Source organism: Halichoerus grypus, chromosome 6 (genome assembly GCF_964656455.1).
Source record: "Halichoerus grypus chromosome 6, mHalGry1.hap1.1, whole genome shotgun sequence".
In the NCBI taxonomy this organism is placed as follows: domain Eukaryota; kingdom Metazoa; phylum Chordata; class Mammalia; order Carnivora; family Phocidae; genus Halichoerus; species Halichoerus grypus.
In genome coordinates, this window is record NC_135717.1 from 96220955 (window position 1) to 96236183 (window position 15229).

Genomic DNA, 15229 nt, shown 5'->3' on the forward strand with positions numbered 1-15229 from the left:
GCTTGTTACTTCTAAATTGCTAAGCTTAACTTCTGCCACATATTTCTATTCTCTATTTAAAACCTTTCATGTTACAATACTCAATTACTACATTCATATATTACACTCTATTACATTTTTCAGACCTTTTCAAAACCCCTCCTATCCTCAAATCTTCCAAAATACTTTGTGATAACTTTTTCAAGTATATTTAGGATAGCCCATGTCCTCCTGAAAAGACTTGAGAAAGCAAAGACAGTAAATAAGCATGCAATGTAAACTACAATTTACACAACTATTTATAAAAAGGTACAGGTAAACTATTTAGTGTTTACTGATGATTTTAAAATGTAATATTCAAGGAAAAGCACATAAGTTTTGCAGTTAATACTTAGTAAAAAAGTTTTATATATATTAGTATTAGATGTAATGCTATTGAACACTATGAAAATGATGATGATGGCAGCACGATCTGATTCAGTGGTTTTCAAACTTTTTGAAACTCTGTCTTACAACAAAATCACATACAGAAAATCAATAAATAAAAGCATACTGAATCAAAGCTGCTCTATTCAAGGGTAGGAAGGGGGTCCAGAGACCCATCCTCTCACTCCTCCACTCTCCCCTCAGCTCCCTTCCCACCCTGCCTTTTGGAGAAGCAGAGTTTAAAAATTACTGGTTTAACAGATTTGAAGCTATTTGGAAATTTTTAATGTAACACTAGCTTTTGATTTTGATTAATTGGTTTTTGATTTGTTTTTAATAATAGAAACATGTTAATTATTGAAAAACCATAAACCACAGAAACCCAAGGAACCAGAATTTTAAAGGGTAGAGAGAATCTTAATCTTTTCACACTTTACAGATGAGGAACTGAGGCTTAACTGGCTTATTAGAGGTTACTGGGCCAAGTTCTCACACTATCAGTAGCAGAACTGAGAAGAGAATCGAGGTCTGCTACTTTATTACTCCACTTTATGGCCCCTCTCCACACTACAAAATAAATTGCAATATTTTAAGTACTGTTCAGATAGGACTTACTCTACTCAAATTCTTCTTTTGTTGTTCTTCAGTTCAGAGTATCATTTGTACAAAATAGACTAATGACCCACAAGCACGAATTCTAATGACCTTTGAAAACATTTTGAAAGCTAATGCAGAAACCGCAAGGTATCAATGTAGATATGACAAATTTACAGAATTTAAATCCAATCTTCTGCAGAAATCAGTAATGATTAACAAGGTAAAAGTGAGCTAATAGGGACCCGATCTGCATAAATATATATACCTATATATTAGCAATTGATCAAATTTTTTTGTTGTTGCTGATTAGACTTTTGTTGTTGCTGATTAGATTTTGCCACATCGCACCCCTTCCATTGCAGGGTAAGGACAAACGAAACAACACCTAAAACTGATTTGGAATTAACCTTGTGTTAAATACAAGTTTCTGTATAAAGTACGTGTTTTTTAAAAAAATTCTGTCTACCCAGTTCTAAGGAAGATTCTTCACAGTTCTTTTTGTTCTGGAAGCTGCATTTAATTTATAAATCTGAACTCAAATTATCTTTGGATTTGATTTTTTCCTCTCTGTTCTTTCAAGGAGTTCAATTATGCTAAAATTCTCTATCGAGTTCTAAATTAGAATTTTAGTTTAGATAAAAAAAGAAAGAAGACCACAGTTACCATGTTAGAAAGTTCAGAATCTGAAAGTAGCTTATCTTTTCATCTTCAAAATATGAGACAAGATCTATTTATCTACATACATAAACAGGCTTTGCACTAATTTAGTAAAGATTCTATTGACATAGATGCAATGTGAATATAAAACTATTCTGTATCATAACTAATGCTACGAAATAAGGTATAGTAATTCTGAAAATTCGTATAATAAAAATTGCCCTGAAATCAGAAGAGAAATAGAAAATACTACCTCCCATTAGTACAGATCTAGGTAGATTTAACTGCTATTAAGTTAAGAGACTATCATTTTGCATTTGAAAATATGGCAGTATCTTTTAAGTACATAACAATGTTCCTCAATAATAACCAAGACACTCAAAAGACAGCTCATCCCTTTCTCACTTGTACTACCCCAACCCAAACCTCTCTCCACATTTCTTCTGAAGAAAATCAGTATTTTGTTGTCTATAAAAATCTAAAAATTTTTGTAAAATTTCTATTGTGGCTGGAAAAAACCTTACCAGATATAAATATCAATAGATCACGTGTGAATAGTTACTTTGGGAAATCCAGATCTCTGAAAATAAAATTTTAATACATTTGAAGTATAAGAATGGAACATCACATGATGCTCCTTAAACCTTAATAATTTATGATAAGATTACCTGAGAAATTAAAATAAAAGGAATTATTACTCTCTCCCCTGTATGAACATGAAGAAATAGACAATGAGGGAATGAAGAATAAATCTTCATCTCAAGATTAAGTAAAACTGCCTACGATGAAGAAGTAAAAGGAACTAGAAACTAGGATTTGTGTTTGCATTTCCCTCACTTAACCAACCTTTAGCTGGTGGAAAAGGATGAGAAGGAAGTGAATCTGAACAGAGCTCCAGTGGAAACTGCAGAAGTTCTTCATTATCTGTAGAGGCTTGAGAGGCAAGAAAAACACTGGTTATTTAGTAATGATCTAGTATTAACTTTTTTAAATTAAGAATCTGGGATAAAATATATATTTCCCCAAATCCAATTTATTCTGGTTATTTTCTTCTTGGTTTCTCCCATGGAGACCCATCCTTCACCTGCACGATGATGAAAGATGCTATCTTTCCTGCTAGGACTGTAGTGAGTCTTCGAAAAAATACTAAGTATAAATCTCTTAGCACAATGCCTTCCAAATAATAAGAACTCAATAACAACTATTATTATCCTATTCTTTGTACCATACTGGTTCTATGATACTTAAACCAGCTATTTTCTATCTTCTTTGATAAATATCTGAACGTAATTGTTTAATACATCTCTATTTAACATTAATTCAATGCTTTACATGTAGAATGTAATCTATAAAAATTTTAGACTAATCGTGAATATTTTATTTAGCTGCTACGTACCTAAATTTTAGAAAGCATACTATTTTCCTCTCCTTTTTTCAGAACACATAGCAATTTTTAACAATTTGAGTTTCTCTGGGATATATTAAAAATGGTACTTCCTAGATTTTTACTGGATAAAGGACAACTCTGAGGACCTTTCCTAAGAAAAATACGTGGTGCTTACTACATCAGTAGGTTCTCAATGCCTTGAAGACCTCCCCAGAGATCCTAGGACAGAAACCTCTAAATTACCGCAGAATATGCTATAATCTAAGTCTAAAAAATAGCAGCATTCTCTATGTAAATAAACACCAGTCAACCACCTATTGACGTTGAAAAATACCAAGTCAACCACAAAGTTATCTTGAAAAAGATAAACAGAAAAAGTGACAGTATCTCTTCTTCAAGAAACAAATCATTTATTTAATCTACCTTTTTCACTTAACTATAACTGTAGATAAACATTAACTATGCTCCCATCCATCACAGGTTTACCTCTTTGCAGTGACTTTTCAACATGTGTTTTTGTGGTCTGTAAAGCCTGATTTTTGTCAAAAGTTATTGCAACTGCTGTGACTGTAACCTAGAATTACAGAAACAATATGATTAGCAAAATAATCACTGACAAAATAAGTCTCTCAAAAATCTTCAGTACAATGGAACAATTTATATTAACTGGCTAATCTGCTTTTGCTAGTTAAAATTCTGAACCGGAATTACAGATAAGCGCAGATATTTAGACTACAACTGAGTCTGACACATATACCCAACCCTAGATATTCCAGAAAGAGCTCAAGTACCTTCTCTAAAATATGGAGACTGAAGAAACCCCACATAAGAATACATCCTATTGTATATATGCTAGAAATGTGATTCTACCTTTGGATAATTCGGAGTTCAGAAAAATAAAACATATGTGGTCTGATTCATTCTAGTGTGTTTGTTTAAAAATATTTTGAAGTAAAATCCTTTATATTTATTCAATTATGGCAGATTTATAATATTAAAACATCAGATAAAAGCTAGAAATCTTCTTTAATAATAAACTGAATCTTAATTACCTGTATTAATTCATCTTCAGGCAGAGATACTGTAAAATTTACATGGCAAAGGCAGCAGGGGATCATAGACCGCAGTTTAAAATACAGGCTCTACATAACAGAAAATATTAGTAATATCACTCCTTTTAATTTAAAAAAAAAAATTTTTTTTTAAGATTTTATTTATTTATTTGACAGAGAGAGACACAGCGAGAGAGGGAACACAAGCAGGGGGAGTGGGAGAGGGAGAAGCAGGCTTCCCGCGGAGCAGGAAGCCCGATGCGGGGCTCGATCCCAGGACCCTGGGATCATGACCTGAGCTGAAGGCAGACGCTTAACCAACTGAGCCACCCAGGCGCCCCTAAAAATTTTTCAAAACTGATTTTTCACTGAACATTATATCATGGCAAAAGAAAAGTTTAAAAGATTAAAACAAAGCTGGTCCATTTCTATTTTGTGTATTCTTACATTATTTTAAATATTTAAGCAGACAATAGGTTTAATCATATTTATCAATAAATCATAAAAATATAAGAAAAAATTTTTCATTTACACATATACAATAGATTTCTCTGAAGCTTAAAATTATGAAATAACTTAAAATGTATTTAATAGTGTGGCTTATTAAGATGGAGAGGACAGCTTTAGCATTTTAACCAGTGAGAGAGTTAAGATTAATACAATATGTAAATAAAAATCATTCAACCCACAACTGTGTAAGATACTCCAGATAATATACACACTTTTTTAATTTCATAATTCTTAGGAGATTTAACTAAAATATAGTTAGTCAAAAGGTTCCTACCTTGAGCAAATTTTCACAGAGATCATTAAAGTTCTTATTAAGGGCTTGATTAGTCAGGTTAAGGCTGCTTAATCGGATTACTCTTACTGATGTGAACATCTAAATATGGGGAGATATAATAGCATGTCATTTTATTATTTTTAACTAAATACTGTAACAGTTGATAAAACTGCCAAGTAATGAGTAATAATAAATAATGTGGTATGAAAAAGGCTAACATTTTAGTTGCAATAAGGTGGTCAAAGAGAAAACATATTAAGAAGGAACTTGCTAAAATTACATTATGTTGTATTTGCTTAAAATTATGAAAGGTTTACCTGTATTTCAGATGTCCAGTTATTTATACCAGGCATAATTTCTGTATTACAACTATAAAAGCCTGTCAAAATAAATCATAGTTAAACTATTTGATAATATTTCATCTATTTTTATGTTAAAGAATAACATTTTTCACTTATTACATGGAATTCTAACTATAAGATCTATTTATTCTTTTTTTCTAAAACACTACACCTTCAGTAAGCTTTAGACCATCTTAACAAATTACCAGTTTGGGTTTTTTTTTAAATGTATGAACATAAAAGAATTAAAAATCAGTTCACCTAGGAGCACCTGGGTGGCTCAAGTCAGTTAAGCATCTGATTCTTGATTTCAGCTCTGGTCATGATCTCAGGGTCCTGGGAGATCAAGCCCCACAGGCTCTGTGCTCAGTGGGAAGTCTGCTTGAGATCCTCTCCCTTTCCCTCTCTGCCCCTTCTTCTGCTCATGCAGGTGAGCTCTCTCTCTCAAATAAATAAAATAAATCTTTAAAAAAAAAAAAATCTAGTTCACCTACTTTTTTTTTTTAAATTTTAGTTTTTAGTGATCTCTACACCTAACGTGGGGCTCGAAATTACAATCCCAAGATCAAGAGTCACATGCTCTACTGAGCCAGCCAGGCGCCCCCTCAGTTCACCTAAGTTCTAACATAAATATATTTTTTTAATTTTATTTTATTATGTTATGTTAATCACCATACATTACATCATTAGTTTTTGATGTAGTGTTCCACAATTCATTGTTTGCGTTTAACACCCAGTGCTCCATTCAATACGTGCCCCCCCTTATTACCCATCACCAGACCAACCCATCCCCCCATCCCCCTCTCCTCTAGAACCCTCAGTTTGTTTCTCAGAGTCTACAGTCTCTATGGTTCATCTCCCCCTCCGATTCCCCCCCTTCATTTTTCCCTTCCTACTATCTTCTCTCTCTCTTTTTTTTTTAACATATAATGTATTATTTGTTTCAGAGGTACAGGTCTGATTCATCAGTCTTACACAATTCACAGCGCTCACCATAGCACATACCCTCCCCAGTGTCTATCACCCAGCCACCCCATCCCTCCCACCCCCCACCACTAACATAAATATTTTTAAACTATGGTTTTTAGCCTTGGAGCAGCAAAGTACATGACAGGATGTGACACTGATAAAGCCTTTAAAATAAAGTTAGTACTATAATAATTTACGAACTAAAATATTGATATATAAAACTAGTCTCATCTCAAAAGTAAGTTTTTTCTGTTCACCTGAAGGAGGAGGAACATCAGTAAGCAGAGAATGTACATCTTCCATAGCATCTGTGTCATCAATCTGAAAATAAAAATATTAGAACTATTATGTATTAAATGTATAATTTCAAATTTTAAAAAAATCATTGTTTTTATTATTTACTAAAAAGAAAATATCAGTCAAGGCAGAGCCATTTTTCCCTAAATTAAAATACAAAACTTGAAAAAAAGTTCTAATATCTATAAATTTCTCCACAATTATTATAAATACTTCTAAGTAAATATTTCACATTATAATGTATATTCAGTTAAAAAAAAAAGAGCCTTTTCTCAAGCCTTTATGAGGACATGTTTCAAAAGGCTTAGAAAGACACCATAAGCAATTATCATCTCTACTTGTATAAGTTAATAAAGTGCAATTTAAAAAAAAAAGATCTTTTGACTTAAATACAAAACTGCTTTAAAACTGAATTACATAGGGATAAATTTAAAGGCACATCTAAAAAAAAAAAACAAAAAACCCAAATCCTATTTTTCTTGTATCACAGTATTCCATTGTGAATAATAGTGAAAATATCCAACTAGACATATACTGACATTCATCTGTACATCGGGAGTCTGACTGACTCTCACACACTTCAAGCGTCCCTTCACATTACCCTTGAGACTTTAAGAACCATTTTTAACTTTAGTTACCCACAGTCATGGCCATACCTCAACCCACTATTCCCAAAAACATTCCACACGCAGATCCAACTACAATGTCCTGTCTGTCTGTTCCTTCTCTTACTGAATCTGCCTCTGTTCTCAGCCTTCTGTCCAGATCTGAAGCACCTTCATTCTCTGCTTAGCCAGGATCCAGGACCATAAAGATCAATAATATTCTAGAATGCTAAGAATCACTGGAGAGTTTGTTAAACAGATTCCTGGGACCTACCTTGAAATTTTCATTTACTAAGTCTGAAGCAAGGGCTCCAGAATTTGCATTTCTTACAAGATTCCAGATGGGTGCTGATGCTGTAGGTAGTCACAGCACACTTTAAGTGGCACTACCCCAAACAGTACCCTAGAACCTTCTACCTCCTCAGTCTGACATATTCTTTTACCAACCTCCATTTTTTTTCATTCTCAGACTGTAGAAAAATATGAGAAACAGGCACACATCCATACAGTCTGAGTTTTCTAAAATTAACACTCTCACCTCAGTTAAGTCTTGTGCATCTCCCATGGCTAACAACCTGATCACGATCATGGGCACTGTTATAGATTCTTCAGACTTCTAATCCCATCCCAATACAATTCTACCATGAGCTTTCTGCTTTCCTAAAATAAAGGCATCTGATTTTTTCTCTCAACCGGAACCTACCAGAACATTTCTGAGTATCCTCATTTGTTTTCCTTTCCTTAATACCAAAGGAAGATCATCTATCTCCATCAAAGCTAACTATCTACAGGGCAGGGCAGAGGGAGCAGATTTGTGAGGTAGGAGGCTCCATACATCTTCCATGCCACATTTATTCTCCAGGAAAGTTCTGAGTGTATTTTTATAATGGAAGTTCAACTATACCTTCTGAATTCAGTAAGAAAACACTACACTCAGAATTCGTAGTGCTATTATAGCACATGTAAAAGGATACAATTATACTAACATGTTGTAACACATGAAGCAAGTAGACATAGGAAGTCAATAGCATTTTAATTTAATTAAGTTCATTAAAGTTTACAAAAATAGCTCTAAGAATTTAGCATTATTTTTTAAGCTTAGCATTATTTTAATTTTATTTCAACCCATACATTAATTTTTCCAGAACTACCTGCATTATTGTACCTGGTGTTGATCAAAAAAATATAATACCAGCTTCTAATATTTTCAAATTTGTTGTAATTTCTATAATAAAATTTTTATATATTTATAGCAGTTGTAATAATACAAAATCACACCACATCAATTTAGGATCTGATTGTAACAATGAAAATCTTATCTTCCAAAAACTTTAAGAAATTACTCTAATGCAATAATACCTCCAAAACAAAAGCATCTTTTTTCCCATGTGAAAGGTCCAATTCTGTAACTTCATCAGAGCTTTCTGACTGAGATCTTAAAAGTCTTGAGCGTTGCCTAGGTTCTGGGATGGGTGATCCTATAATCTCTTCAGATATATCCTAAAAGAAATACAATTGCTTTATATCATATAAGACTGTCTTTTTCAGTTTGGGGGTTATTTTGTAAACTGCAGTCTTTTTTTCCTTTTACTAAAGTATAATGGATATATAATATTATATTAATTTCAGATATACAACATGATTCAATACTTGTACACTTCAGTTTGGTTTTAAATTTTTATATTAATAAATATCTGTAGAGAAAAAGTCTGTAAAATATATTCACAGCCTATATTTAATTATAACTTTTATAACTAATTAGCCTTTTATAGAGTACATGGATATTTCCTCTTACCAATAATAGCAGCCTTGATACACTAATCCATTAACATATAGGACTGCCACAGATAGCAAGGCAATACTGACCTCTAGTGTACAGAGCAGACACCACAACGAGTAGGGAATTGGCAGGCCTTCCAGCTCAGAAGGTATTTTCTACTCAGCATTTAAAAGGCCGAACAGCCCAGAAATAATTATTTTTTTTAATATTTTATTTATTTGACAGAGAGAGAGAGACAGTGAGAGAGGGAACACAAGCAGGGGGAGAGGGAGAGGGAGAAGCAGGCTTCCCGTGGAGCAGGGAGCCTGATGCGGGGCTCGATCCCAGGACCCTGGGACCATGACCTGAGCCAAAGGTAGACGCTTAACGACTGAGCCACCCAGGCGCCCCAGCCCTCAAATAATTAAAAATGTAGTCTCCGAAAAGGATTCTAAACTTTTATATCTTTTCTTATCCAGTGGTAATTTTTCAAAGCTCCACATAATAAAATGAGGAATATGATAAATGTGTGCATGTATACATAATACATATATTATGCAGGTATTTGCTGTGCAAATTATTAAGCTAAATAAACTTTGGTAGCTACAACAATGATGTTTTTGAGGTCAGTGTATGGTGCCACCCTATATGGGTCTGTAAGCTTTCACCTACTACACAGCCAAAGATCAGAGCCAACCAGAGATTCTAAGTATCTGTTGGCTACAGGATTATCAGAATGTGAATATGTGAGCACAAATGCAAAATGCAGAGCCTATTGTTGGGATAACAGAGCTATGTTTTTTAAAAAACAAGGAATATAAGAAAATTTTTTTCAAAAATCCAGCTTTAAATGTTCATTGCTAGTGCGTACCTTACAGAAGACTACCACAATTTCATAACAGCGATCTATAAAGTAATTTCACATTTATTTCTCTTATTTGTACCCCAAATTAACTTGCCCTGTATAATTCTGACAGGGTGCCTATTATAATGACCACAAAATGAGAAAGAGCTACAGTTCAGAGGTAAAGCAGTTTGCCTGGGCTTGAAAACTAGTTTAAGTGACAAACCTATCCAGTGCAATGCTCTTCCCACTAGATAACACCTTTCTTTTTATAATTTTTTAGTAGTTTAAGATTTGGTTATGCTTCTGTTCATTATATTATGGACCTAATAAAAGCAACTATCTGTTATTTAATATATCTTAGATTCTTAACGAAGTTTCACCACTGGTACTATTTATTATTCTAAAAGTTTTGCACCTTTTGATACCTTTGGTTGACTGAATTATCTCCATTTAAGTGGTACTACTCCACATTAGAAAGATTTTTCAGTGTTGAGAAAAAAATCAAACGAGTACATTCACTTCAGCTGGAGCTACCTTCCTAAGAGAAGAAACACACTGATCCACATGTTCAGGGTGGGCGTACATTGTTTTAGAAACAGAAAAGACAAAATTGTAATATGAGTAGTGGCCTACTACAGTGACTTTGTCAAACAAATTCTGAGATGTTATGCTGAAAGATATAATGCATTCAGTATCTGAAATAAGGAGAGACATATTAGAAAATTCATGAATTGATTAGTCTTTTTGTGGAAATACAGTCATATTCAACACAAGAAATCCAGATATGCTGAAATTTTAAGAATCATAACAGATTTATTCCCTCCTCTAAAATGTACTAGTAAAACAGAAGTTCGATAAATATTTATTGAATAGATGAATTTAATTCACATTCTCTAAATATGTCTGACTTTAAAAGGCTCATATTAAAGACAGACAGACATGTAAAAACTAAGTGCAATAATATGGAACAGGCCCGATGACAGAAGCACATACAGATACAATAGGAATATAATGAAGGAGAGGGTCAATTCTTCCTGCGGGAGGTCAGCACAGAAGTACATAGTTGATAAATACTGGTAAGCAAGAGAGTTCAGCTTGTATCATGGAGCCCTAACATAAAGCTTTGCAAATCATTCTCCCCAAGAGGCATAAATGCGATTTGTAAATGTTCAAATATCAAAACATAATTATAAAAGAAAAATAATGTATGCAAACAAGTAGTCAGTAGTGTTGTGTGGAAAGCTTTTACAATAGCTATTTAAGCATTAATATATTAACACACCAACTTTCTTAGTGAATTTAAAGAAGCTCTATATCAGCACTGTTCAACAGAAATATAAAAGCTAGCCTCATAGGTAATAAAATCAAAAAGAAACAAAATCAATGTTAATAAAATATTTTATTTAATTCACTATATCCAAAAGATTACATTTTCAACATGCAATCAAAATTAAAAATACTCAAGATAATTTACATTCTTTTTCATACTAAGTCTGATTCAAAATCTAGTTGTGTATTTTATACTGATAGCACCTCTCAATTCAGACCAGACACATACCAAGTGCCCTATAGCCACATGTGACCACTGTCTACCACACTTAACAGTGTAGCTCTGTCACATCTTTAAAATTCCTCTCAGCTTAACTCTGCTACAAAGCTGTAAGTCTGAAGCTAGAATGCAGATGTACTGTCCCAGACAACCAACCAAAATGTGTATGAAATCAAATAACAATAATGTTACCCAAACACTTTCCTTTTACAGAAGTATTTCATTATCAGAGACTCATAAAAAACAAATAGATTCATTCTAACTCCAACACTTCTTTCCTTCAATTCAGACTCTGGCTATAAGGCACCCCAACACTATGATACCTACTATAAATTTGGTATCAAAGACTGACTATGGAAGTGACTGGTAGGAAAATCCCGAGAAAGAAGCTAAAACTGAAAAATGGTGTATTCTTTCACATTTTAATCATATAGAAAAGCAATCTTTTACTAAAAATGAACATTTAAACATTTATTTAATCATTCAGCAGTATTTATCAAGAGGCTACTACTAGGAAGAACTGTTCTGGGCCTCAGGAATACAACCCCAGGGGAGCTTCACTCCACTAGGAGTAACAAGCAATTACAAAAATCAAAAATATTTCTTTGTGTTTACACACACACACATACACACAGATAAGAGAAACAAAAAACAATAAAACACAGAAAGGGGATAGGGAGTATCAAAAATTGATGGGAGAATACAATTTTCAAATAAGGTAGTCAGAGTCAGCTCCCTCAAAGGAGACATTTGAGCATGATTGTAAAGGGAGGTGAAAAGAATGAGTAATGAGGAGAACAATTCTCAACAGTGAAAAAGAAATATTTTATGTCCAAAATAAGATAACCCCAAAATAAACTAACCCCTAGACAATAACTTACATATTCACAATGTAGATTTATTTTACTTACTGGAGGATTGATTTCATATAATTCTTTATTTTTAGCAATTGTGTCATTTATCTTCTTTTGCATATGCGATATATGCTGTTCGTAGGAGCCATCATTAGGAGTCTTCCCAGCAATCTGAATGCCACCAGGCGTTGGTAAAGCTGCTAAATACACACCTGTGGCCGACTTGTAAAAATAATGTGGGAAATAATCAGAAAAAATAGCTAAAGAATAATAGTCCTTAAGTTTTCATATTTAGGAAAGCTGTCTTTGCCTTACAGGAAAAAGATAATTAGCATCAGTACACGTACTGGACATATGTTGAAAGAGCACAGAAACACGTAACTGGTAACAGGAATTGGTTGCTTCTGGCAAGAATCCTGGGTAGGTAGGTGGATCAGCAATGAAAGAAGGATTTACTTTTCACTGCATACCCAAAGGACTTTTAAATTTTTACCTTATGATTGTAAAAAATAAATTGCACTGAAAAAACAGTTTCCTGGGGCTCAACCATCAGAAGTATTTGAGACAGTGGGCACAATGCTTTTTAAATCTTTGAATCTGAATCAAGCTCTTAGTTCTCACAGACACCCACCAATAACTATAGTTTTGTATTAAGCCGAAATTATACATTTGTAATAATTGCTAAGCATGCGAGTTTTAAATGAATGAATTATAATGAACACTTTCTTCACAAGTTAATCTAGATATCAAACATTTTAATATAAATCAGATTACTTTCATTAATCATTGCAAATTTCTCGTTAAAAAATTGTTTAAAAAATTACTTGATTTGTTTATCATCACCACACAATTATCCCCTACCTACAGAAATATACATATTTGTAAATGTATGAACAGGAAATAGTTTAGCATTTTATCTACAAACGCATACGGAGAAAAAAAAAATCCAAGTTCTATAAATTTCTTTAAATTAAATTTTTATGCATCTCAGAAAGATGGCAGAGAATTCCAATTTGAAAAGTGCCAGTGTCACAGATAAAGATTCTAGCTAGCAAAGTGTCTAAAATAGGAGAGGATTTCCATAAATACTGTTAATCAGTTTCTACCTGGTCAATATGTATTTTGCAAGCACCTAGTTCTCTGGGTCTCAGATGACTTATAAAGACAACTCTTGTTTCCCCACTGACAACTTTCTAGTCAGAACTTCTTTTCTACTATAGAAGCCAAGGTGAGATAAAGAGCTTTCCACTCCCTCACAATTTTTCTTCTTCTATTTTTTTAAGTAGGCTCCACGCCCAGGATAGAGCCCAGTGGAGGCTCAAACTCACAACCCTGCTGACATCAAGACCTGAGCCGAGATCAAGAGTCGGACGCTTAACCCACTGAGCCACCCAGCACCCCTCCACTGCCTCACAATTTATCAACACTTAAGAAAAACATACTTTAAAAAAAAAAAGAAAAGAAAAGAAACACATACTTAATTGCACATTCCACTGTTGACCACAGGTGCACATTTATGATGAAACTTAATTCTCTATCCAGCAGTAGGCAGTGTTTCATAGGTATTGCTTTATTTTCTCCATACAACTAAAGATTATTTTAGCATAGTGGTCCTCCCCCTCAGGAGTGATTCTGCACCCTAAGGGACATCTGGTAATGTATGGAAACATTTTTGCTTGTCACACTGAAGGGAAGCCATTATAGCATCTAGTGGGCAGAGGCCAGGGTGGCTGCTAAACATTCTACAATGAACAAGACGGCCCCCTACAACGAAGAGTTTTCCAGTCCCAGATGTCAACAGTGCTGAGGAGAAAACCTGTTTTAGCAATGCATAAAAAATAATAAAGTCCAGAACAATGATGACCAACTTACTAAACAAGCTACATATGATAATTTTTAGAAATCTGACTATTGAGATTATGGTCAGAATATAAAAATATAATAATATAAATATAAATAAATTCCATATAATTTTATTAATTGAATTTTAAATAATTCATAAATAATTGTAAAAATAAAATATTTAAAAGCCTATCACCAGATTTTTTATTTCTTATAACGTCCCCAACCCTTAAAGATCTTAATGCCAGTTTCTTTAAATAAGTTCTTTTAAAAGACTCTTTGAATCACACAAAACAGAATCTATTACAACTACAGGAATCACAAAACAAAACCAAAACATCTAAACTTACCGCTAAGCCCATCAACATATTTTCACCCACTGTGATCTGAATTCTCAGTCCAAATAAAGCATTCATTCCTTTGAGTTTTAGTTTATTCATTAGCTGAGTATGCACTTCATATTCCATAAATGGCAACAGATTACTGATAGCTGTGGCATTTGCTTCTGCCTGTGCTTTCTTTTTTAAGCGACACAACCTGTTAAGGAAAATAAGTTAGTCACTAGACAGTATTCTTTGTACCATCTTAAGAAATGTCCAATTTTTAAAACTTTCTATAAGTGTACCTAATAAAACATTTATTTGTTTCAAATGCGCTTATTAAGTTATATCAATAATCTTTTCTGCCATTGTTTTCATTGTGTATGCCTTTGCTAAAAGTCCTATTTTAATAAACGAAAAAGAAAAATCTCAAAATCTCCAGAAATGAAAAAAATACCAATTAAAATTGTTAGAGAATATAATTTAAAATCTTAGGTTTCATAACTCCATGTGATCATATGATGACTGGATAGCAAAGGAAAAAAGTTAATTTACTCATTAAAAGAACACAAAACTTTCCTGAGTACCTACCAGGTGCCAGGCACTGTTCTACGTGATAAGAACTAATCAACAAACAAAACAGAGTCCCTATTCTCATGGTTATATTCCAGTGGAGGGGGGAGGGATAAACAAAGAAACAAGGTAACAACTTGTCTGAAGAAAATGAACCAGGTGAAGTGAGTGGGAATAAATAGAGAGAAGGCCTCACAGGAGAGATGATGCCTGACCTGGGATCTTAAAAACAAGATGGAACCAAGAGAGCTGGAGAAAGACAATTACAGAATGGGGCTGGCATATTAGCAGAAACAAAAGGAGACTACTACGCTAAAGTGAAGTGAGCAAGGGTGAGAGTAGTACGGATGGGGGTGCAGTTAAGCAGGGGCATGATCATGTTAGGGGCTTA

General features: G+C 33.5%; 1 protein-coding gene across 18 annotated transcripts in view; it reads right to left on the minus strand.

Moving 5' to 3' along the window:
* Positions 1–15229, minus strand: part of C2CD5 (C2 calcium dependent domain containing 5) — a 100778-nt gene that overhangs the window by 14520 nt on the left and 71029 nt on the right. For all 18 annotated transcript variants that reach the window (XM_078075745.1, XM_036119229.2, XM_036119234.2 and 15 more), the window contains 9 exons: positions 14296–14482; positions 12161–12325; positions 8454–8594; positions 6450–6513; positions 5200–5261; positions 4883–4981; positions 4099–4188; positions 3533–3620; positions 2506–2592 (listed from right to left, as the gene is read on the minus strand). In XM_078075745.1, coding sequence (XP_077931871.1) covers positions 2506–2592; positions 3533–3620; positions 4099–4188; positions 4883–4981; positions 5200–5261; positions 6450–6513; positions 8454–8594; positions 12161–12325; positions 14296–14482 — 983 coding nt within the window. The remainder of the gene's footprint in view (positions 1–2505; positions 2593–3532; positions 3621–4098; positions 4189–4882; positions 4982–5199; positions 5262–6449; positions 6514–8453; positions 8595–12160; positions 12326–14295; positions 14483–15229) is intronic.